The following is a 26348-nucleotide window of genomic DNA, read 5'->3' as shown; positions in this document are numbered from 1 at the left end:
AATATATGAAGAAAACCTGCAACTCAATGATAAGGTAAATAATCCAATTTAAAAATGGACAACTGAAAATAAAAATGGACTGCTGTGTCTCCAATGAGACAGTGAACATGGTGAAAAGGCAACCTACAGAATGGGAGAAAAACCTGCAAACCATATGTCTGATTTACAGTTAGTAACCAAGAATATGTAAACCATTCCTATATTCGAACAGCAACAGAAAGCAACCCAATTCTAAAATGAACTAGAGACTTGAACCAATGTTCTTCCAAAGAAGACAGATGACTGACCAAACACATGAAGATGTTCAGCATCACTCATGTCTAGGGAAATGCAAATCAAAACTGCAGTGATTTTGCCTCATTGTATAACAGAGACAGCCAATGCATCTGTCATCTGATTTGGGAAAAAAAAAACAACACACAAGATACCACCTACACCCATTATAGTGGTTACTATTAATATAAAAACAAAAACTGCAAAATGTGTTAGCAGAGATACAGAAAAATTAGAACCCTGTTATACTATCAGTGGGAATGTTAAATGGTACAGCTGCTATAGAAAACAATGTGATCATTTCTCAAAAAAGTTAAGAATATATTCAGTTCTGGGTATATACTCAAAAGAAGAAGCAAAGTCAAAGACACTTGTACCCTCCTGTTCATTGCAGCATTGCACAGTAGCCAAAATGTGGAAGCAACCAAGTGCCCACTTATAATCAAAATGTGGTGTAAAAATGTGGAATATTCCAAAAAACAATGGAGTTTTATTCAGCCTTAAGTAGGAAGGAAATTCTGATGCCGCAGCATGGATAAACCTTGAGGATGTTATGCCAAGTGAAGTAAACCAGATGAAAAAAGGCAAATACTGTATCATTCCTCTTATACAAGATACCTAGAGTAGTCAAATTCAGAGACAGAAGAGTAGAATGGTGGAATGGGAAGTTGTTGAATGGATATAGTTTCAATTTTGCAAGATTAAAGAGTTATATAGATTGGAGGCACATTAATGTACTTAACACTACTGAACTCTACACTTAAAAATGGTTAAGATGGTAGATTTTGTCATCTGTATTTTACTATTTACTAATTAAAAAAAATAAAAATAATTTTTTAAACAGACAAATCATCTGAATAGAGATTTCTTCAAGGAAGATATACAATAGTCATAAACACATGAAAAGATGCTCAACATCTTTAGTCATCATGCTTGCATACTTAGTTGCTCAGTCTTGCCCGACTCTTTGTGACCCCATGGACTATAGCCCTCCAGGCTACTCCATCCATGTGATTTTCCAGGCAAAAATACTGGAGTGGGTTGCCATTTCCTTCTCCAGGGGATCTTTCTGACCCAGGGATTGAACCCAGGTCTCCCACACTATAGGCAGACGCTTTGCCATCTGAGCCACCAGGGAAGTCCCAGTTAGTTACTCAGTCGTGTCTGACTCTTTGCGACCCCATGGACTGCAGCCCGCCAGGCTCCTCTGTCCATGGGATTCTCCAGGCCAGAATACTGGAGTGGGTTGCGGTTTTTTACTCCCGGGGATCGTCCTGACCCAGGGATCAAACTCGTCTCCTGCATTGGCAAGTGGATTCTTTGCCACTGAGCCACCTGGAAGCCCAGTCACATGTTAGTTATATCTCAGTAAAGCTGTTGAAAAGGAGATTAAAAATGGAAAAGACTACTTTCATCACATGATTCAGATTTTTGTTTTGCAAGATAGTTACTCAAAACAACTGAAATATTTCCCATCACCAGGGGTACCAGTCTCATATTTTGCAAACATTGTTCTATTAATTCTAAATGAAAACAAGAGCAGATGTGTTGTCCTAGATGCTGCTGTTCCTCCAGAGTTGTTATTTCCTCTAAGACCTGGCGAACACCCAGCCGTGTTACCATTGATCTTTTTTTTTTTTTTTAATTCTGAAGGGACGAACCTGCTGGCACATCTGAGTCTCAGGCCAAGGAATCATATGGGCATCTCTGCCATCCCCACCCATGAAAGATCATTAATGCCAGACAGATTAAAATAGCTAATAGTGCAGAAACTAGTCACAAAAGCTCATATATTATATATATATATATATATATATATAAATATAAATAATACACACATACAAAAGGTCCAGAAGAGGAAAATCTATGCAAACAAGGTGATTTTCAGATGACTGCTGAAAGATACAGAGTTTCTTTGGATGGGGGGTAAATGCTAAAAATGCCCTAAAATTGGTGTGATAATGGTTGCACAACTCTATGAAATATACTAATAAATGTTGAATTATACACTTTAAATGGGCCGATTGGTATGTGAATGATATCTTAATAAGTTTATTACTAAACATCTCAAAAAATAGCTAATAGTGGTGATTTTTTAAAATATAACTATAATGTTTGATTACTGTGTAATTTTTCTCTGAAGAGATATGGAAATGTCCTTGCAGTTTGCTACCATGTTAGTCAAGAGACTTCTGCATTATTTTAGATTCTTTCCCCCCCCAGCTTCGACTTTTTTCTCTTTTTTATTGGAGTGTAGTTGATTTGCACTGTTATGTTAGTTTCAAGTATACAGCAAAGGTGGTTCAGAATATCTGTGTATATATATTATGTGTGTATATGTGTGTCAAACACATATATACACTTTCAGATTCTTTTCCCTTATAGGTTATTACAAAATATTAAGTATAGTTCCTTGAGCTATACAGTAGGTCCTAGTTGGTTATCTATTTTATACGTAGTAGTGTGTGTATTTTAATCCTAGACTCCTAATTTATCCCTCAACTTTGACCTTTTATATAAACGTGGAAGAAGCACAGGGTTTAGGTGGAAGAAAACTGCCTCTTGACAGATTTTGCAAGATTTTGCTGAAAGAGTGTTTATGAACACCTTTCCTAAAAACTACACTTTCTTGATAAAGAGTATGCACTTGCCTCTAAGATAAAGTACAAACTGTGTTTCTCTGTAATAAATGTCAGACTTGCATTTAAGATTCAAACAATATCAGAAGAAAGTTATCACGAAAAATCAGGAAGAGGACTATGTAAATACGGTAGCTGTTGAGAATTTACTTGTATCTTTGTGTCTTGCTTTCTATGTAAAGCTCTTGTTGGAACACCAAGATGCGATTGCACCGGAAAAAAATGACTTACTGAATGAGCTGTTGGAGTTGCTGGAAGAGGTACCTAATGTGGAATCTTTCCTTGGTAAGGGAGTCTTCCCTCTGGTTTGTATTTGGTTGGTTGGTTGGATGGTTTGTTGATTTTCCTATCCTAGATCCAAAAATCTTATTTAATTTGCAGGTTCATTTAAAGGATAATCACTACACTAGCCCCTTTCTACATGAAGGATTCTGTACTTCTTAGTATGCTCAATTGTAAAACAATTTACTATTCTTGAAGTTCTATATATGTCAAAAAGGATTTGTCAATCATAAAGAAAAAGGGAAAAATTTACTAAAAGTTCCTTGTTATTTTTTCCAATGATGTCTTTTATTGACAGTTCTCTTTCAGTGATTTTTTTTCAAATTTTGAATATCAATGTCCCATGCTATTTTAATGTTTAATTCACAGATTTTTTAAAAGCCACTGTAAGGACATTGGAATGTGGTTTTCTCTGAGGACCACGATCTCCTGCTCAACTCCCAAGCCCCATGTCTCCTACAGAACCTTTGTCTTTCATTGATGATACCACTGTCACAGTCAGTGAGTTGGAAAATAACAGCGCTTTATTCTGCAGGGGAAGGAGCTGTTGACCCTAATGACCCTGACAAGGTAAACACACTAAATCAACTCGCCAAGACTGAGATTTCCCTTTACCTGACCAGCAAGTACAACATAGGGGATGGTGAAGCTATAGACGGCCAGAGCCTCATGATCAAGTAAGTTTGGGGCTTAAAGAGCACATGTTTCCATTTGCTCATATTTTTAAAAAATTTCATTTATTTACATATCTCTGGCTGCACTGGGTCTTCATTGTTATGCAGAGGCTTTCTCTGGTTGCAGTACGCAGGCTTCTCTTGTTGCAGAGCACAGGCTTCAGTAGCTGCAGATCGTGGGCTCTGGAGTTTGGGATCAGTAGTCGTGCTGCATGGACTGAGTTGCCCTACGACCTGTGAGATCTTCTGGACCAGGGATCAAACCAGTGTCCCCTGCATTGGCAGGCAGATTCTTAACCAGCGGGCGTCTGTGGTGGCTCAGATAGTAAAGAATCTGCTTGCAATGCAGGAGACCAGGGTTTGATCCCTGGGTGGGGAAGATCCCCTGGAGAAGGGAATGGCTCCCCACTCCAGTATTCTTGCCTGGAAAATCCCATGAACAGAGGAGCCTGGCGGGCTACAGTCCATGGGGTCACAAAGAGCGACTGAGCGACTAACACTTTCACTTTTTCTTAACCACTGGACCACCAGGGAAGTCCCAATTATGCATCTTAAACCATGCAAATTCAAATTAGACTAAATTTTCAAGTCATTTTTAAACATTGAAATGTTGTTGTTTGTCGTTTTAGTTGCTAAGTTGTATCCAGTTCTTTTGCGATCCTATGAACTGTAGCCCACCAGGCTTCTCCATCCATGGGATTTCCCAGGCAAAAATACTGGAGTGGGTAGCCATTTCGTTCTCCAGAGGATCACCACATCTCTTCACTGGAGGCAGATTCTTTGCCACTGAGCCACCAAGGAAGCCCAAATATTGAAAAACAGTGTGTTTAGCCATCAAAAATCTAACCAAGAATAATAGATTCTTTATAATTTGAGAGACCTAAATATTATAATATTTTCTAAAGCCTATCTTGTTTTTTAGTTTTCCTTGTAGTAATTTTCATTCCTTCCCTTTAAGAAGTGATTAACTCAACCTATGAAAGTCCTCAGGTAGCTGAAAGGAAATAACTGTTCCAGTGGTCAAAAGAACAAGGAAGTTCAAGGAAATACCTTGTACCTAATTTATTTTCTGGTAGAAAACATTAATGTAAAAGTCACACACAGTAAGACATAGTGCTGTTCTCTGACATCTTTTCTATTAAACTAAGCCTAGATAACTTCACCAACTTTGACTTTATTTATAGTCCACCTCCTGACCTTGAAGATTTCAGATGAAGTTTTCATACTCTTGATACTGTACGTTTTCTGTCAAGGCCTCGAAGACATTGTACATCAGTCTTCACATACAGAGTAAGAGAGAATGGTTCATCACCCTGAATTGAAATGTCATAAACCAAAACCAGGGGCTCACCCAACGTACAGTTTTTTAAGAACTAATAGAAGGAAATGGATTCATATTAGCACATTAGAACAGTTGTACATCGGGGTGAAGTAGAAAATGGAAGTGGGAAACGGGGGCAAAAGGAAATAAACATTTAAATAATACTTTACACATGACTCCCGAGTTACACGTCCTGAGTTCTGAGGTTGTTTTCATTTGCAGCAGGAGCTTTCTCTTCTGTCACTGACATGCCTCAGACAACACTCATTTCTAGTTGATTTTTTCCAGATATTCAATCCCATGAAAATGGCAAAAAAAAAAAAAAAAAAAGCTTAACTCAGTGTGCTATGTTGCAGTACATATATATGTGCTGCTTCTAGTAGGCTTTCTTATTTTGTGCTCCAGTCATCTCTAAGGCTCTGGTCGTTCAGATACCCAAATACTTGAGTTTCAACCTGTGTTACTAGCTGCGGGCTTGAAGTTGAGGACCCAGTGGTGAGCAAGAGTACCTCCCTTCAAGGGTCTGCAGTCCGACGGATAGCGCTGATCGTCTGCAGGACTCTTGCACAACCTTGGCCTCAATAGAGTTGAAGGCAGTTGCTTTCAACTACTGGCGACCAAGTCGGATTGCACTTGCAGGGAGACAACTTGGGACAGGGCAACAGAGCAAAAAGGGAGAAAACTGTGGAGGCTGCTCCCAGGGCCCCTCTGAGCATGTGCCAGTTACAGAGGGAACTGGAGATACAGATGGTGTGGTTCCACCACGTAAATTCAATCAGGCCAGTTGTCCTATGATCTCATAAGCTCTGTCTTTTAGAAATAAGAGGAAGAAATTTTGTCATAATTAGTTTTGTCTGGTATTTGAACGCCATTTTCTAAATGCAGTCAGCTCAAATGCTGGCTTTAATGAACGGAAGATCATGACTGGGATGGTCTCAAATATCAGACAGCCTGAAAACATCAGGTATATTTATACTCATTTCCGAATACGAGTCTCCACATTTCTGTGAATTTGGGGAATTCACAATTTGAAAGCGAAACCATGGAAGTCAGACCTGTTGGGAGCGGTACGTCCTGGCCAGGAAGGCCTGGTACATTCTTCAGCTGCCTCAGCCCCTGTGTGGGTCCCCCTCACCCAGCTCCCGCATGGTGTGCTGGACACAGGTACTGTCTGCCTCTTTAGTCACCACACAGAGTGGAGCCAGCCAGCGGTTTCATGAATTTACTTTTGCATTTCATGGCAAAACACAATATAAAAGTTACTATCCTAACGTTTTTTTTAATTGATTTTTATTGGAGTGAGGTTGCTTTACCCGTTCTAACTTTTCTTTCCAAAAGTATTTGTTTTCTGTTTATGTGGCTGTTGCGGCACGTGGCATCCTCTGTCTTCATGGTAGCATGCGAGATCTTTAGTTGCAGCATGTGGGATCTAGCTCGCTGACCAGGGATGAACCCATGCCCCGTGCATCAGGAGCGTGGAGTCTTAGCCACTGGACCACCAGGGAAGTCCCCCATTCTAACCTTTTAAATGTACAACTTGATGGCACTTAATACATCCCGAATGTTGTGCAAGCTTCACTACTATCTAGTTCCAGAATATTGCCATTACCCCTAAAGTAACCCTCTACTTTAAATAGTCATCTCTGGGGCACCTTTTCAGACCCTGCTCCCCAGTCCTGGAAATCACTAATCTGCTTTCTGTCTCCACGAACCTGCCTGTTCTGGAAGTTTCATATAATTGGAATTATATAATATGTGGCCTTTTGCGTCTGGCTTCCTTTATTGAGCGTGGTTTTGGCTGAATAATATTCCATTGTATGGGCATACCATAGTATCATGGACATTCGGGTTGTTGTTACGTTTTGGCTATAGTGAGTAGTACTACCACAAACATTTATATACAACTTTTGTATTTTAACACTTATTTTCAGTTCTTTGGGGTGTATACTTAGCAGTGGAGTTGCTAGGTCATATAGTAATTCTGTTTTGAGGAACTGCCAGACTTTTTTCCCACCAACAAGGTATGAGGGTTTCAGTTTTTCCATAATTCACCAAAATTTATTTTCTGTTTTGTTTTGTTGTTATAGCCATCCCAGTGGGCATGAAGTAGTATCTCATTGTGGTTTTGACTTGCATTTCCCTAATGATTAGTAATGTTTAGCATCTTTCCATGTGCTTATCAGTCATTTCTATGTCTTCTTTGTAGAAATGTCTGTTAAAGTCTTTGCCCATTTTTAAGCTGGATTTTTACCGTTTTGTTGCAGAGTTGGGAGAGTTCTTAAATGTTCTGGATACTAAATCCTTATCATACATATGATTTGAAAACATTTTCTTCCCTTTTGGGAGCTGTCTTTTATATCCTCTTGGTATGATCCCTTTCTGTAGAAAAAGTTGTTTAACTTAATGAAGGGCAGCTTATCTATTTTTTGTTGTTTATTGTGCTTTTGGTGTCATATATGAGAATTCATTGCCCAATCCAAGATCATGAAGGTTTCCTTCTATGTTTTTTTCTAAGTGTTCCATAGTTTCAGCTTTTACAACTGTGATCCCTTTTGAATGAATTTTTGTATATGGTGAAATGTTAGGGTCCCAAATATTCTTTTGCATGTGGATGTCCAGTTTTCCACCATTATTCCTTAAAGAGACTAGTCTTTCTCCATTAAATGGTCTAGACCCTTGTCAAAAGCCAATCCACCATGCATGTATGGTTTTTCAAGACTAAATTCTATTCCATTGGTCTATATGTCTGTCCTTATGTGGTCTATATGTCCACACTACGTTTATCACTGTAGCTTTTTTAGTAAGTTTTGAAATTGGAAAGTATGACTCCTCCAACTTGTTCTTTCTCAAGATTCTTATGGCTGCCTGGGATTCCTTGGAACTGTCAGATCAACTTTTCCATTTATATAAAAAAGGCTATTGGGCCAGTGTTTTAATAGATTCAATAATTTACTGCATTCACTGGCCTCTGGGGTCTTGAAAGCCTTCCTCTGGGCATACTTTGAGATCCTACTCTTGGTGGAGCCCTTCACTAAACAGCCAGTGCTGACTGTGAATGACAACTTGAAGACTGACCGGGTAGCCTTCTTCAGAAGTGGAATATGGGTGTTGCCCAAAACAATCAGTAGAGTTCACTGCAAGCCTTACTTCCAAATACATTATGCCTTAAGTACATATTTCAAAATCTTGTTACTAACAGATAATTATGAAAGGTGTCATTGATGGGGGGCTTGGAGACTGTCTAATCTGAGTGTTTATCTTTGAGGTGAGGAAATTAAATTCTAAAATACTGGGAAGCAAGTAGCTAGTTGCTGACATGCTTCATATCACAGGCCATTGATATTCCGTTAATGTACACTTTGAAATAGGCTTCCCTGGTTGCTCAGCTTGTAAAGAATCCACCTGCCGTGTCAGTCTGGGATATTGCCATTTTGAAAATATTACCAAGCATGTTCTCAGTCGCTCAGTTTTGTCCAAGTCTTTGCAACCCCATGGACTGTAGCCCACCAGGCTCCTCTGTCCATGGGATTTTCTGGGCAAGAATATTGAAGTGAGTTGCCGCTTCCTCCTCCAGGGGATCATCCTGACCCAGGGATGGAACCCGAGTCTCTTGAGTCTCCTGAACTGGCAGGCAGATTCTTCACCACTGCACCACCTGGAAAGCCCTCCCTAGAGACAAAGAAGCCTGGTTGAGGAGTCCCAGGAAGACCTGGGGTTACAGCCCCAGTCTCACACACTAGCAGCTGGACTCTGATCACATCACCCAAGCATTTGTTTCCTTTATCCATTAAATGGAGAGGAGGGGAGATGGGGATGAGGGGCTCTGATGAGTGAATGAGGTCACACACCGACCTTGTAAATTATAAAGAACTGTACAGTTGTAAATCCCTCTTATTATAACTTTTGATTTAACTTAAAGTATGTGATCCTTTTGGCCTTGATTAAGCTTGTGTTTCTATGGAAGTACATGTGTATCAGTAGAAAGCATTATTTGTGGCTTTTACTCATACTTAACTGCCTGAGTGCTTGTTATCTCTTGAGAATTATTTTCCTATCACATATTCAGTTTCGGCCTCTGTCATCCCATTGAAAGACTTCCTTGGTTTTGGTCCAAACTGGCATGAGCAGTTAAGTGGCTAAGGGGATATTTGAGGTCTGGTGATGAAAATGTGTAATCACGTGATTAGAATTTTTAAAAATTATAAATACTTTTTCGCTTCCATCAACACCAATTCCTTTCCAACCCTGGGCACGTTGTAAGGCAGGTGGCAGGCGGGGAGGCTCGGGAACGGTCCTGGCCAGGGTGTAAAAACAGACGCCCTTTGAATGCAGTGGCCAAACCTAAGGGACCACACCAGTTTACAAGCACCGTGCACTCTCATTTATTGACTGTGGGATTTGAGTGGAGCTCTGACAAATAAACTCCCCGGTGTATTTCACTTTTTCTTAACTTTACTCATCCAGGGAAGATGGCAGAGTCCTTGGTTTGATCGGCTTGTCTTACCTATTGTTTGAACATCCGTGGGGCCAAAACGTTAACCAGTAGATTCATGCTGGTCAGACCATGTCTAGCATACTGTGTTTGCATCAAGGTGGTGGTGGGGGAACATGGTATAAATTCATTGGCTAACTGAAATGCGAGCAGGACTAGAAACTCTCTGTCTCCTATTGTGAAGAGGTTTACAGAACTGAGGGGTTTCTCTTGGGAAAAAGAGAAGGGGTAGAAGAGGGGATGAAGACAGTTCTGGCAGCCTCTGCAGGTTGATGAGGGGCTGATGAGGAGGAAAGGGAATTCAGCTTGTTTCCTGCAACTCTAGAAAATAGAATGCGAGCTTCCATAACAATGGAGCTCATTTGTAAAACCAGGGATTGGTTGCCCAAAGGTCCCCCTCAGCGCTGACATCCTGTGAGTCACTGGATCCAGTGAGTGGACCTCACTGGAAGGCAGGCCTGTCTGAGTGGGCTTCATGTTCAGGGGTGGGCTGCTCCAGAGCTGAGCGTGTCACAAAGGTGTAATGTGGGCCACACGGGTACTTTTAAATTTTCTGGAAGCCATATTTTTAAAAGGAACAGGTGAAGTTAATTCTAATATGTTAATTTACCCCAGTATATCCAAAATATTGTTATTTCAATATGGAGTCAGTATAAAAAATTATTAGTGGTATATGACACATTCCTTTTTTCGTAATGAGCCTTCCAAATATGGACATGAGTTTTAGCAAATTGAGGGAGATAGTGGAGGACAGGGAAGCCTGGTGTGCCGCTGTCCTTGGTGTCACAAAGAGTCGGACACGACAGAGCAAGTGAACTATGGCAACGTGACACATCCATTGTTCATTCTGAGCCTTCCAAACCCACACGTCCAGAGTGTGTTTTGCACTTACCGCATATCTGAGTTTGGACCAGCCATGTCTCGAGGGCTCACTGGCCACCGAGGACCAGGGGCTGGCATCGTGGGCAGCATGTGACCACACGAATGCTGACTACACGTCTGACTCTAAAGAGGGGATTTACATGCATCTTTCTTTCAGTCCTGAGAGACTTCCATTATGTAAATATGAAGGAAAAAAAAGAAAAAACACCTCCAAGGACTTTATAGTTTGCACAAGTCCACACACTTAGTAAGCAGTTCCCTGGTTCGACCTGAGATCTGTCTGACTCCATTGTCTTTAACCATTAGGCTTACTGCAGGGCAAGGTAGTGATTTCCCTGTCATGAAACTGGACAGTTATTTACATGGAAGAAGTCTGGTGTGAAACTTTGGGAGTAGATTCCGGCGGAAGCCTGACCTAAAGTAGAATTTCAAGAGAAAGGCTGTGTGGACAGTTTGTCCTCCAGGCACTCCCAAGCAGATAAACATTCTCTGTCCCTGCGAGGGCACACTTGAGTGACCCTGGTCATGCTCGTCCCCAGATAGGTTCTCTAAAGAGTTTCCTGGAATCATATATCATCAGTCATTCCTAGAATATTATTTCAAATAAGTGCTAACACTTTTTAAAATCACCCAGAGCTTTTATTTCTAACCGGATGTTTCCATTTAAGATATTTATTTATAATGAGGATTGGAGGGGGGAGTTGAGTGGGCAGGGAGACAGTAGATTCTTGGCTCCCAGGAGCAGGGCTGTCTCGCACATGGCTGGAATGAGCTGTGTATCCACCTCTGACTCTGGGGGAACATTTCTCTGTGCATTCCCAGACAGCTCGAAAATCCCCAGCGGTGAAGGCTCATGGGCCAGAGGAAATGGTTGTGATCATTCTTCTCATACAGACCTGAAATAAATAAGAAAGGAGAAAAATAATGGTTACAGATGGCTTGTTGAACTTTATCCTATTTGCAAGAATAATATATCTGCAGTTCCCTTTGAGAGTTTCCTCTTGTCCTTTGGGAGCAGTCCCCCACCCTGGGGGATTCAAAACATGAATGATGTTTTCTTTCCCTTTTCCGATTTTCATACCGTATGACCATTTTCTGCTGTAGTTGAGGAAGAAATTCATCATCCAGTGATACCATATAATGCTTTGAGAGGAACTGAGGTTCAGTGTAACAAGAATGAAACTTCAGATGTTGGTTAGGCCTGTTTGTAATTTAAGGCGACTTCTGTTTATGTTCCTTTTTTTTTTTTTTTTTTTTGAAGGGACACAGTGCCCAATAATGTTCCTGCTTATGTAAAAGGGAGCATACTTGACTATTTACCTTTTACATTAAAGTCTTAGCACATAGTTATGTAACCTGATCTTTAATTAGGAAAGGATGGCTGATTATCCTAAAGAACACATATGAAAAAATATATTGTTTTGGCATTGACAGAGTGGTTTTCCAGCTCTTGTTACCGAGCAGTTCTCTTGTTCTCTCCCACCTGAGGACAGGGACCGTCACCGATGAGTTAGTCCCACCACCAGATCCAAGGTTCCCAACCACCCCTCCTCCAGGCTCCTGTGTCATCCGGCAGCCAGAGCCTTCATAGCCCACACGGGACTTGCACTCCCACTGGCCCTCACAGTGTTTCATAACATTCTTAGAGCATCAGCAGTAACAGCTGGTCTGGCTCCCAGCAGCTTATTATGTTTTCAACAGGCTCAGAAGTTTAAATGTTATTAAAGTCAAGACATTAGATATCATTCCTGCTCCTTCCAGAGTGATGAGCCCAGTTGTTCCTCCTGGTCATCAGAAAGTAGTCTCAGTCTGAAAAGAAGAAAAGGGGGACTTCCCTGATGGTCCAGGTGGTTGAGACTCCGAGCTTCCACTGCAGGGGCCACGGGTTCCATCCCTGGTCGGGGAATTAAGATCCCACCGGCTGCCACAACATAGCCAAAAAGCACAAATTAAATTAAAAAAGAAAAAGTAGTTATGACATACTTGTGCCCAGGATACTGACATTGTAATCTGATGTGTCCAACTCTGAGTGAACATGTGGACTGTAGCCCGACAGGCTCCTCTGTCCATGGGATTCCCAGGCAAAAATACTGTAGTGGGTGCCATGCCCTCCTCCAGAGGATCTTCTCCTCCCAGGGATCGAACCTGAGTCTCTTAATGTCTCCTGCATTGTCAGACAGGTTCCTTACCACTAGCACCACCTGGGAAGCCCCTATAATCTGACGACCTCAAGCATATAAAACCCAGACTTTGATTGTCAAGCATTCACAATCTTTGGGGAGCCTTAAAGCAGACATCCTGAAGTTCTGCGAGACGGTTTCATTTTAAAGGATTCTCTTTGAAGCTTCATCTTTACACTGCCTCAGGGGAAACAGATTTTTGTGCCTCAAGACTGCTGTCTGAAAGCCTGTCTCTCCTTTCTCTATTTTGTAAGGACCAAAAAACTGATCATTGATGTGATCCGGAACCAACCAGGAAGCACGCTGACAGAAATCTTAGAGACTCCAGCAAGTGCAAAACAGGTAATTGGCCTTTAGAGTGTAAATAATAAGTGCCTTAGATATGTGTTGGTTTTAGTAACAAATCTTTGTGCCAGATGTTTGCTGTTATCACAGAGAAACTATCTGACACAGTTGGGAAGTAAAAATTTCAGTGATCTGACTTCAGTTATATAGAAAATCCATGGAATATCAACGGAAATGAAATAGGAAAATGCAGCACTGAATTTATGCTAAATAATCTTATCCTAGACTAAAAGATTAGTTCTGGGTCTTTCAAAGCCTCTGAATATTCATGGTAAATTTTGAACAGTGAGTGTAGGAAACAAAGGGAAAAAAATGGACTGCTTGAAAATGAAGACTACTCATTGCAGTGGATCGGCAGATAAGTCACTTAAGGAATTGTTCTGGTCAACAGGATATAGAAAAATACCTTTCATATTTTGTGTTTTTGCCGACTTGAAGAAATGAACAAATGTCTTACTCATTAAAACTGTTTTTCAAATGCTTTGGAAGCCAACATCTTGAGTCTATTAGATCAGAGCACCATTATCCTGGTGTAAATAAAGTTTCATAACAATCTTGCATTAAACTTTTATCAGCATCCTTTAAAATGTATCATTATTTAGTTTGTTCTGAATTAACTTCAGTTTTATTGCTTTAGTTTCAATAATTGCCACTCTCTAAATAAACATTCTTCCCTTGTAGCTCAGTCGGTAAAGGATCTGCCTGCAATGCAGGAGACCTGGGTTCGATCCCTGGGTTGGGAAGATCCCCTGGAGAAGGAAATGGCAACCCACTCCAGTATCCTTGCCTGGAAAATCCCATGGACAGAGAAGCCTGGTGGGATGCAGTCCATGGGGTCGTGAAGAGTCTGACATGACTGAGTGACTAACACAAACAAACGCTAGCAAGATTATCTATTTAGTTACCTCTTTGTACTTTTGTGCTTTTTTGAACTTTAGCTGGGTTACACATGATTTTCCTGAATCATTCTTAATTTAATTGGTTGTGAAGAAATGGTTGTGTCATGGTTTTTAATAAAAGTATATATAACCAAAGTGGGTAGAATATAGTACTGAGTATAAGAATTTTAACTCTTAATATTTTATTAAGAAGCTATTCCCCCCAAATGTAGCATAGTCACTAAGAGTGCAGACTTCCAAAATCAAATGTAGCTCTATATCTCCTAGCTGTGTAATGCTAGGCACCTAGAAATATTTCTTTGCCTCAGTTTCCTCAACTGTAAAATGGGAATAATGATAATAGTATCCAATTCATGAGTAACTCAGTTAAGACATGTTAAGTGGGTAGAAAAATATGTTACATACTAATTTTTCGACAACATTGGTTGCTACTGTTGTTGTTTACTACTGACCTGGCTTACTGTTACTGTGTCCTTAAGGTTGACCTGTCTTTCCTGTGTGTAATAACATTTATAGTCTTAGACTCTGTCTACTGTGTCAATCAATTTTCTAGTACAGTGACATGTGAAGATCACTAGTCTCTCATATAGTTTTTTTAAACAGACTATCCAAACTGTTTTGATTCATTCATTTACTCATCATTTATTTGGAAACGTATTTTGTGCTAGCATACTCTTAATTTCTTTGGTTCAAAGAAACCCAGCAGATTTTTCAGAGTTCATGGTTTGAGAATGATTGCCTTACCGGGACAAAGGTCTTTGACTGCCTTCACGGCTTATGAATGTCTGTAAATATGGCTCGTGTGTGAGCGTGTGACTGGGTTCTGGATGTCCAGGGTTCTCATGGCCACGTTTGAATGGAAAATCTAGTTTTAATTTTCTCAACTGGACTATCCTATCCAACACTGAAATCCTTCCATCCAGGGAATTATGAAATGATGCTTATCCCATGCAATATGTCTGTTACTAAGGTAACTTGTCACATTAACCATAAAATCACGATTTAGAATTTTGCTCAGGGTGGGCCTGCCACCACTGCCCTGTTTTTCAGGAAAACAAAGTAATTCCTTCCCAAAGACCTGCCACAAAGCCCCTGAGGAACATACCGTGATTCTGGCCTCCGGACCTTGGCTTGAGGACCTCTTTCATTTTGATATTGGTTTACCTGGTGCAGCTTCTGAACCTGTGAGGTCAGGACACCAGAGATAAATCAACATCTTGATGTTCCCTTTCCAGGAGACAGATCATGCCTCAGACATGGTGAACCGTGCGGTTTTGGATTCCAGGACTCCCGAAGACATGAAGCAGGGCCAGTCTATGGTTGAAGATGCACAGCTCCCCCTCGAGCAGAAGAAGAGGAAAATCCAGAGGAATCTTCGGACACTGGAACAGACTGGACACGTGTCATCCAAAAACAAATACCAAGACATTCTCAATAAGATTGCCAAGGTTGTGGGGAAGAATATTCTCCTTTCTGCTTTGCATAGACGTGCGCTAATCATTGCTCACATGCTGGGACTCAGTAGGTGACATGAAGGATTCATAGTTGTATACATATGGTTCCTGTCCTCCTCAATATTACAGATTTTTTAAGGTTTCAAAGCAGTTGATGACTTTTAGTAGGGAGTAACCACAACTCCCCCAATTAAGGGGCTTCCCAGGTGGCCCAGTGGTAAAGAATCTGCCTGCCAATGCAGGACACGCAGGAGATGCAGATTCACTCCCTGGGTCAGGAAGATCCCCTGGAGGGGGAAATGGCAACCCTCTCCAGTATTCTTGCTTTGATACCCCTATGGCAGAGCAGCCTGGCAGGCTACCATCTGTAGAGTTGGAAAGAGTTGGACACAGCTGAGGACGCTGAACTAAGCATTCAGGCACAGCTGCCCCCAGTTGTCAGAAGAGCTGAAACATACCAGACATCAGTGCTTAGGAAACATAATCGATGAGTTTCATCTATTGCTCTAAACAATACCTACTAATTTTAAAAGTGACACTTTTAGGAGAGTTCTCTCTTGAGTAACAAGTCAAGTTGTCATAGAATCTTCTTGCCCGTAGGACCTGCCACTGAGATGGTACCTCTGTGTCCCTGAGAATTTGTCTCTAGTCAGTTTAGCCTGAATGTAGTTAAGACTTAAAAGTTAGCTTCTGTTTTCTCATCCCATATTTTTACAGTTGAGAAACTTCCTGAGAAAAGGATATCAAATTAGTGCAAGGAAGCATCACAGGAAAAGGCTAGATCTGTTTGCTAAGGATAAGGAAGTATATATTTTGGGTTAAAAAAATTTTTTTTCATTTTTTTTTTCTTTTGTCCAAACATGCAAACTAAAATGGATCTGGAGGTTAAGGACAGTTACATGATCAGAAAAAAAAAAAGAATTAACTTCTGGAAGGGAAGTGCACTCAGCTTTATTCTTCCATGGAAAGATATGGCCAGTACTGGCGATAGGCTTATTCCTCCCAGCCGGAGTGACTCAAGGGAAGCTAGTGCCTTTTTCTGTAACTCTGGGTTGGAAAATACTTCTCTTAGGGGATGTACAGTAGAGAAATTGAGGCTTTTGTCTTAGAAAAAGAAAAAAACTATCATGAAGGCATCCCCTCAAAGACTCTATTTAATGAAGAATTTTTACCTAAAAGGAATGGTTTTTAATTTGTCCACAAAGGAAAAATAATAATAAACTGGCGCCGTTTTCTTAAACATTTTCTTAATTTACCCATTAGAATTACAAAAAAAAAAAAAAATCTATGTTTGTAAGTTTAACTATACCGTGTCTCTTGCAAGCTGTAAGCAGCTTGATCAACTTCATATTCTAGGAACTCTATTTAAATCCAACTAATAGTTTATCCATGTTGAATTTGTTCAGTCTTGAGACCCCAGCTATTGTTTGTGCAAATGTTGGGAATGAGTTTTCAGATTAAAAAGTATATTTTTAAAAAGTTTATTTCAAAAATGGGGACTTTGCTGGTGGTCTAATGGTGAGGACTCTGAACTTTCAGTGCTGAGGACCTGGGTTTGCTCCCTGGTTGGGAAACTAAGATCCACATGCCTGGCAGGACAGCTGAGAAAGAAAAGAAAAGATGAATGTAATGATGAAATATAATACTTTTCAGGATAAAGCACTCTTCAAAGTATATATAATTCAAAACATTCTGAAGAGATTGTCTCCTGCTAAAGTCTTGCTTATGCACTTTTTAAAACACTAGTTCTCCTTAGATTAATTGTATACTTACTCTAAAATTGCTTCTTTGCTTTTCCATCAACCTTACATCTCAAGGTAAAATATGGACACTTGCAGTTCAAAAGTAAAAAGGGAACATTTGGGTGCTGAGAGTTTAAAAGGAAGTGACTAAAATAAACCGGTATTGTTGTCTGGTCACTAGGTCATATCCGACTCTTTACAGCCTCATGGACTATAGCCCACCAGACCCCTGTACCCATTGGATTGGTTGCCATTTCCTTCTCTAGGGGTGTTAACCTGAATCTCTTGCATTGGCAGGCAGATTCTTTACTATTGTGCCACCAGGGAAGCCCAAACTGTTGTCAGTCACAAAGAATGATTTCAGTGCTAGATATTCTTCTTGTCCCAAAGGGGCAATATTATAAAGCAAACTCCTGCTTAAATCTCATACCATGGCCTTTCCTTTTTACCTTAGGATATTCGAAATCAAAGAGTCCATCGTAAGCTTCGAAAAGCTGAATTGGAAAAACTTCAGCAGACACTCAATGCACTTAACAAGAAGGCAGCATTTTTTGAAGAGCAAATTAATTATTATGACACTTACATAAAGACTTGCTTAGACAACTTAAAAAGAAAGTAAGTTGAAATCATATATTCTCCTTTAATGTCGCGATTTATATGAGGTATCAATTCATATACAATCCTGGGCTGTTCGGGTTGGGTTTGGTAGCAAACTTTGATTTATTATATAATGGCAAACTAGAATCTCAATTTTATGATTTGCCATTGTGAGCTAAGAAGTCAGGAGTGAATTTAGAAACATGTTAATTCTCTATTAACATTGGCATTAAAGTTAGCTTTACCCTGTTGTGTTTCAATCAAGTAACTTTAAACACTTAGGGAAGCACTTTGATTATTCCTTCTTTTTTAGTCAAAGATGTCTTAAACACTATTATTTAAAAAAAAAAAAAAAGCTACCCTTGGGGATATTTACAGTAACCAGTATTTATATGCTTGATAATGTTTAAAGCCAGATACTTGCTATTGCACAGCGCAGCTTAGTGATTTTTAATTGCTTACTGGTTTTTAAAAGTCATATTGACACAAAAGACAAAATGTATCAGTTCTCTATTACCCATGAGCACACATATCATATTTTTTTTTCCCACAGTATAGCCAATTTTAATGAGTATTCTTTGCTCATAATTATTCTTATCATTAGACTAAGGTCAATACTAATCAAATTTTAATTACCCATTTAAATATGTAATTCATTATTTAAAAAAAAATAAAAAATAAATATGTAATTCATTATTTTTATGTAATATTTGTAGTCAAATTGACATTAAAAAATGGTGCTGTACAGAAAAGTCAATTGCATTAATCATAGAAGATTTGATGGAGGAATATAACCAACTTTAAACCTCATTTATCTGGACCCCACTAGTTCTGAATTTTAATTCATTTGCAGCCTTTAAATTACATTTATGCTATTCCTGCGAGGAAGAAAGTTGGTCAAACTAACATATAGTAGAAATAAAGTTGTGAGAGATTTTTTTTACATATTTACTGCATCTATAGCAAGGCATTTTACAAGTTCTGCAGTCAAGTGAGATAGATTGGGATTTTCTCTTACATTATGTGATCTTGAACCAATCCAGTGTTCTCTGAAGTCTCAATTTTCTCATCTTTAAGTGGGATTTGGGAGTACCAGCCTCACACATGTTGTAATGAGAGCTAAATGGAATACTGTGAAACAGAAGAGTTTATTTTGGAACACAATGGAAAGGTTGATTTTGTAAATGTGAGGTAGTATTTGGAAAGCGCTTGGAAGAGGGATGGCCATCTAGTGTTTGCTAAATAAACTAAATTTGTTAAACTAAACGCTTTTAATGACACCTTCCCTTAGGAGTGTGTACACAGTTCGTTTCCCGGCTCCTCAGTTGCTTGCAAAGTGACTTAATAGATCCCTGTGGTCCAACACGCCTGAGACAACAGAGCGCAAGTGTGACGAAGCATATTCGTCTGTAATTCAAACTTGAGTCACATTGAAAATAGCTTTTCCTTAACCAGTTCAGAGGGAGATTTCACTGTGCAGGGATGGTTGTCACTGACGATCACACAGTATGAAGTTGCCCAGGTTCCACACCTGGAGGCCAGGGGTGGACGCGGGCGTGCTCTCCTGGCCGTTGCACTGCCAGGAACATCTGAGTTTGCCAGCTTCATGACAGATGGTTTCTTCTTATGTTGCCAGAAATACTCGGAGATCAATTAAACTTGATGGAAAAGGAGAACCCCGAGGGATGAAGCGGGCGAAGCCGGTGCGGTACACGGCTGCAAAGCTGCAGGAGAAGGGTGTCCTCCTGGACATAGACGATCTGCAGGAAAACCAGTGAGTGGTACCCAGGATCTGCACGGAACACACGCCCCTCTCACCGTGCGCATCAGATCTGACTCACACCAGTTCAGCTTCCTGTGGCCTTTGAAGAAAGCTTCGCTGGGTCTGTCAGGGCTTCCCCTTGATTTCAGATGACAGGAGAAAACACATGTATTGTAATCTCGGGGCTTCCCACCAGGCTTGGCACTGATCAAGAGGTTGAGTTTCCCATGGCTTAGCCAGCATTTGGGGATTTGCCAGCCTCGCCTTTCGCTCCAGAACTACTGAGTCATAGTGGTGAGAATGAAAGGCTGCCTTTCCAAAGCACTTTCAAAAGTAGATTATTTGCCTTGTCTTTTTAAAAAAGTGGGATTTTAAAAATTGACATTTTACTCAGTGTGCTATTTTCTGCCTGCTTTCAAGGCAAATGGTTTACTATTTCTATCAATTTGTATTTCCTTAGGCTTGAAGACAAGATAGAAACCGTTGCTGCCTAGCTCCGAAAAAAATTGATTAATTTGGTTAAAGGCAAACAGGGAGCTGGAACAATGTGGCTTGGAATGACCCAGAGCCCTCATTCATTCGGTAGTAACTATCTGAGTGCTCTGGGACACCTTGCACTGTGCTAGGACCTGTAGGAACCCAGACTTAGAGCCAAACATCGCCATCCCCAGCCTCAGAGGGTTTCAAGCCTAGCAAAGACCACAGAATTCAGCTTTTCTTTCTATCAGTTCCTTTTATAAAAAGCAAGGATATGTCTCCTGCCACATTGTCCAGCATCCCCCCTTCATAATTGGGAGAAGACGAGTAGCTGGGCATAAACAAATATGTTGAATCAAAAAAAAGAGTCTGACCTTTGGTCTTGCTCAGTGAGAGTTATTTACTGTTGCAAAACAGGATCTTTCTGGGAATTCCCTGGTGGTCCAATGGCTAAGACTCTGCACTCCCATTACAGGGGGCCTGGGTTCAATCCCTGGTCAGGGAACTGGATCCCACATGCCACAGCTAAGACCCTGTGCAACCAAATAAATAAAAATAAATATTTTTTAAAAAAGAAAAAACACAGGCCCTTTCTAATTTGAAAGCCACAGAGGGTGCCTTGCTGGGTCAGAGCCACTCCGGCTGTGTGCTGTTACTGTGTTTTAGAGGTGGAGGAGAAACTCTCCTCCCAGACCCCAAACCAGGCGCTCTGGGGTCGCTGTTTTAAAAGAGCTAGATTCTTACGCTCCGTCACTCTCTTTCCCTTTGTGGGAGGCCAGACTCATTGTGCGCCCGCTCCTGCGTAACTCCTGCTTCCTCCACGGCCTGGCTTCGCTTCCGTTTATCCCATCCTACCTTCTCTTTGACTCAGACCAACTCAGAGAGAATGCTTCTTCTCCTTCGAAGTTGCCATAAAAGTAATCGCCTAAACAGCTAACGTCCTGTCAGCCATACAAGTCAACTCTTGTAGTTTTGTGAATCTCATATGATTTCAACTGTGTCTTATGCTTTTTAAGACCTAGGGTCGTATTTTGCCCTTTTGTAACAAAGCAGCTACTTCAGTGCTCCTCGGGCTACAGATCTCCACAGGAGATCAGACCTGGTTCCCGTGAGCCATATCAGGAAAAGATGATGGGACCCTTGGAGTAATTTACTTAGGGTTTTCCCAGCAGGCTGTTCACTGAGGAGGTTGACTGAGGATTCCATTCGTTTCAGCTTTAAGCATATATTTGCAGTTCCACATGTGTGAATGGTCCTTTCTTCACTAGGTTTAAAAATGTTACATTTGATATCTCATCTACTGAAGATGTGGGGATCTTTGATGTCAGATCAAAATTCCTGGGTGTGGAGATGGAGAAGGTTCAGCTCAATATTCAGGTAAGCTGTAATTCCTGCAGATTGGGGGGGAGTTTTATAATGGGGGTCATTCTTGGCTTCCCTTGCTTGCATTCCTCATACCAAACAATGGCATTTAGCTGTAGACCAATACCACCATTAATTGCCCCTCTTTAAGTATTGATGATTTTTTAAAAGCTATGGTTCTTCAAGTTATTGGAACTTAAACTGCTTTTAAATGGTAAACCATAGCATTGAGTTTTTCTAAGCCATGTTTTCATTTTGAAACTTAGAGAAAAGAATAATATACACAATAGTATTCAGAGCTACTGATTAAAGGCTGGAAACTTTCTTTTTCTTAGGAATTTGCATTTCTAAGATAACATATACCCAGGATTGGAATTTTCTGGATCTCATTTCTCCTTTTCTTCCTCCTTCCTAGAATTATTTTTATATCAGTTTCTTAAATTTCTTTGTTAATTCTCTGGGATCACAAGCAAGAAAAACAGCATACCAAACAGATGGCTGTAAATAGAAAAGTGAGGTTTGCAGTCCAAATTATTGCTACTTTTCAAAATAAGAATCATATTTAAGCCAGATATACTTGAATAAAGAAACTGAGAAAATAGTTTGTGCCACCAAAAGAAAAAAAAAGGAGAAGTTGAGGGGGTTTGCAGCAAACATTTATCTACTCCAGCTTCTTAATGCTTAGCACAGGATCAGTTTATAGATGTGATTGAGTTGTTTTTTTTTGTTTTAAATGGAAATAACCCCTATTTACTTGGGCCCCAAACTACTTGTAAAATGGTTCCCAGGTATTCTGCATTTATCTACATGAATCATCATGATAAACCACTGGGAATGGTGTAAGTTCTAGGCTCACTGTCTGCCTGACCTGTGGCTGAGATCAAGGAAGTTACACCCCCAACCCCTAACCCATGGGGTAAAATACCAGGGCCCTTCTTTTCTGTCTGGCATTCCTTGTAGGCTTAAAGAACAAAAGAAGAAGAAGAAAAAAAAAAAAGCTAAATGGTTTGATAAAGACATTGAGATAATGGCATAAATTGGAGAAAACTAAAGATATTATGTAATTTTGAAAAGTATACTTAAATAAACAGCTTTCTAATGTATTTTAAATGTCACTAAATGTATCCATTTAAAAATTTAACTGAAAGTCTTGACTCACTCCATGGAACACTTAGATAAATGGAGGAAGAGAAAAGAATGCAGTGATGTGCTTTGGTTAATGATTCTTCTCTAAAGCAAAGATATATCATGGATTGCCAAGAAGGAAATGACCCAAGGCCAATCAACATCTACTGAACAGATGAATCACCAGTGACCAGGAGACACCTGTTTAGAGAGGCCTTGGGAATTCCACAGGACTTCCTTTTAACACGGGTGCAAACATCCAGCTTCACTTGCTCCTTTGTTAAAGTTCCATGGTAGGATTAGCTGTTCACACCCTTCACTTAGACATACAATTGTCAAATGTTACTCCTGAGCTGTCTGCAGATGGCTAATATGCTCCAGATTTTTTCAGTCATTCATGTATATCGTCCGGACCAGTTAGTAATTTTCAGGGCTCAGTGCAAAATGAGAATGCAGAGCTCCTTCCTCAGAATTGGTGAGAATTTCAAGATGGTGACAGCAGAAGGTTAAGTGCAAGGCCCTTCGTCTATTCAGGGGACTGTGTGCAGATCGAACACCCGCAGAGCCAGCCCTGGATAAAGTGACTGTCAGACATAAAGTCAGACGTCTTGTCACATATGGCTTCTAGACGGTTCTAGTATGTAGTGAATTTTACGAAAGAGAAACATGATGGCCAGGTCTTCAGTGTGAGTCAAGGACTTTGTTTCTGAAAAGGACAAAGGGATATTCCTTCTAACTCTGTGTGTCTAGATTTTCTCCAACCCACTCTTTGCTCGGTTCATAAAGATGATATCCTGTAGCCATGTACATAACAGGAAGGCCTGACTTACACGAAGGCGTTCCGCTTATACAGGCAATGGCTGGTGTTTGTGGAGGACTGCAGCCTTGGCACTCTTCTTTTCCCAGATGAAGAACTGAGGTTCAGAGAGCATGCTATGGAAGGGGCCCCTGGAGTCCAAACCCTGCCACGCTCTGCTCACCTGCCTGTCTCACAGGATTCCAGTTGATCCTGACCGGACAGAGTGGCTCACAAAGGGTTTGCAGACTCCTTGATCTCATCTACCCAGTAACACACCTGTGGAGTTGGCAGTGTCCACCCCAGTTTACGCACAAGAAAACAGAACTTCAGCAAGGTTATGTGTTGTTGCGATCGTATCGCAAATAGTGGAGCTAAGACTAAAATCTGGTCTTCAACCACAAGTTGGATCAGAGTTCGTCTGTTCCCCACGTGGGGGGCCCAGCTAATTTCCCTCTGTACACGATTCCTTCTCAACTGAACCATGTTGGTTTCGTTCTTTTCCACGAGACTTTAACAGATGTTGCCTGTCCCAAAGCAAAAGAGAATTTCCACCCCCGTTTAATAGTCAAAAGCATTCTTGATGAAAGAACTTCACTTCCCTGTGGATTTTCCATCCCAGAAGTGTATCTGAATAATGGAGGGGTTTTAGCTGAGTGCAACTGGAGATAATTGAGAAAGTGGAGCAGGAAGCTGGCAGAGCCCACGTTCTCTCAAAGATGATTCCAACTTCTTCAGGTGGCCGTGCTCATTGTAGACACAAGTTATTATCATTAAGAAGCAAGAAGTTTGCAGAACTAGAAGCAGGAAAATGAGACCTGGATATGAGCCTAGGGCCATTCAGGAATGAGATCTTCTGTTTGGGAACAGCCCCTGTCCTATGTTATAAAATGTTACTGCTTAGTCTCATGTGTGTGACTGGGGTGACCCAATTACTAATTTACAAATGAAGGACATTTTATTAATTTTTCTTTGTTTATACAGCAGTGATGAAACACAGAGTGATAAACGTATGTCTAGATCAGGAGGATTTGCTTTGTCCGTTGGTCTCCAAATGTCAGTCTCACAATTTTCATCAACAAATAGATCATTTCTCCCCATTTCTACATATTTATTTATAAAGTATGCATGCACTTGACACTTTACTCAAAATTTATTTTTTAAAATACACAGAAAATGTGAATGCTTAAAGAATGAGGGGGGGGAAATAAAGAGGAGTTTCTAATATTGTTTTTGCTCCTCAGTGAATTGTCTCACTCTCACTTTAGAAAACACTGGCTCTTCTACAGCATATACCTCATCTTGCTGTCACATCTGTGTCTTGAGTTTTTCAACTAAAATTAAACTTTTAATTATTATATCTAATGTTAACGGTATTGGTTTTCTCATACAGTCCTTATCAATTCTGAAAATCTGTTTTCTTTCATTGAGATGAGTGATTCTCAGACTATGGCACCCAAACCAACAGTATCATCACCCCTTGGGAACTTGTTAAAATGACAGTTCTTGGGCCCTCCCCCAGAGCTCCAGAATCAGAGGTTCCTGGGGGTGGGGCCCAGCAGTCTGTTTTAACTGGCCTGTGTTTCATTAATAAAGCAGGTGACTCTGATGCACACTGAAGTATAAGAATCTCCACCGAGGTCCTTAGGTCAATTGAATCTTATTTTTGTCAACAAATTCTTCTAGAATGTGTTTTAAATGTGGGAAACGTCAAGTTGAAGCTGTGATTGGTGTTCCTTGCAATTGCAGGATTTACTTCAGATGCAGTATGAAGGCGTAGCTGTGATGAAAATGTTTGATAAGGTTAAAGTGAATGTAAACCTTCTCATATACCTGCTGAACAAGAAATTCTACGGGAAGTGAAGTGCCTGCAGAAACCTCTCGGATTCTATATCACCTGGATTAGGAAATGTATCTGTTTAGTATTTTTGTTTCTAAACATGATTGAGATCACTGCTTATAAACGTGTGATTTTTTTTTTCCAAGACCAAAACTGTTCCGAAGAATGTACCCATGTGCCTTTCTGATAATCTGACACTGCAGTAGAATGAGACACAAAATGAATTCCTGTAAACACTGCCACATCATACTCTGGTGTGGGTACTCTGATTTAAATCTTTGGACATTCTGAGATTTGTTTTAAAGTAGGGAGATAATAATTTTAGCTAACTAGGGACAAATGTGTAAACCTATTTTCCTATGAAAAAAATTTTAAACGTCCCATTTGAATAATGTACCTCTTCATAGATTTCTTTTTTTTTTTTTTTGATCTGTGGAGAAATGGAAACTGAATTATTTGTAATGAATTATTTAGATGAATAACTTGGTTCTAAGCCCTGCCTCCTGGGAGTTATCGATTTTAAAGAGAACTTTTGTGCAATTCAAAATGAGTTTTATAAGTAATTGAAAGTGACAGTACAATAACACTTTCTGTATAAAGGTATATATTTTATGTGATTTATTCCTACTCAGTGAAGTGCACTACTGCCTCGTGGAAAAGACTGTTGGACCCAGAGCCTTTAAGTGACTAAGGAACACCATGAACAGCGATCGTAGGCCCCCATCTCCACCGCTCACAATCTATTTGCATATTTCCATTGTGCCTCTCAAGTTTTTGTAATGCAATAAGATCAGTATCTGGATGGTTTTTAAATGTATTCTTTGAAAAATTGTTTTATGTAAAATAAATGTTACTGAATAACATTAATTTGCCTTTTGTCTGAATAAATCCAGATCATTTAGTGGGTAGGAGAAGCTTCTTGGTGGGGCTTTTGGGGAAAAGAAATACCACTGACCCTCGAACAACATGCAGTTTGATCTGTGTGGGGCCATTTATATGTGAATTTTTTTCAATAGGTAATTTAAATGAAACATGAATTTTTTTTGACATCTTTTTAGTTTTGATACCTAGTGTTAATAAGATGTATAACATCTACAGTGTTTTATAACATATAAGACAGTATTAATATAGGTACTGAGAAATTATTTATTTTATAACAGATGACAAACTTTCAGTATTGATAATTACAGTGCAGTACTGTAAATG

The 26348-nt window shown here is 40.1% G+C and overlaps 1 protein-coding gene across 1 annotated transcript in view; it reads left to right on the top strand.

Moving 5' to 3' along the window:
• Window positions 1-26009, top strand: part of IQGAP2 (IQ motif containing GTPase activating protein 2) — a 298400-nt gene extending 272391 nt beyond the window's left edge. Inside the window, exons 29-36 of the mRNA XM_061158141.1 lie at window positions 3095-3197; window positions 3730-3871; window positions 12998-13085; window positions 15223-15435; window positions 17638-17798; window positions 19417-19554; window positions 21288-21396; window positions 25052-26009. Of these exons, the coding sequence (XP_061014124.1) occupies window positions 3095-3197; window positions 3730-3871; window positions 12998-13085; window positions 15223-15435; window positions 17638-17798; window positions 19417-19554; window positions 21288-21396; window positions 25052-25165 (1068 nt within the window). The 3' untranslated portion in view covers window positions 25166-26009. The remainder of the gene's footprint in view (window positions 1-3094; window positions 3198-3729; window positions 3872-12997; window positions 13086-15222; window positions 15436-17637; window positions 17799-19416; window positions 19555-21287; window positions 21397-25051) is intronic.
• The last annotated feature ends 339 nt before the right edge of the window (window positions 26010-26348 follow it).

Source organism: Dama dama, chromosome 12, assembly GCF_033118175.1.
Source record: "Dama dama isolate Ldn47 chromosome 12, ASM3311817v1, whole genome shotgun sequence".
Taxonomy (NCBI): Eukaryota; Metazoa; Chordata; class Mammalia; order Artiodactyla; family Cervidae; genus Dama; species Dama dama.
Note: the sequence above shows the minus strand (reverse complement) of the source record. Positions and strands in the feature narration are given on the sequence as shown.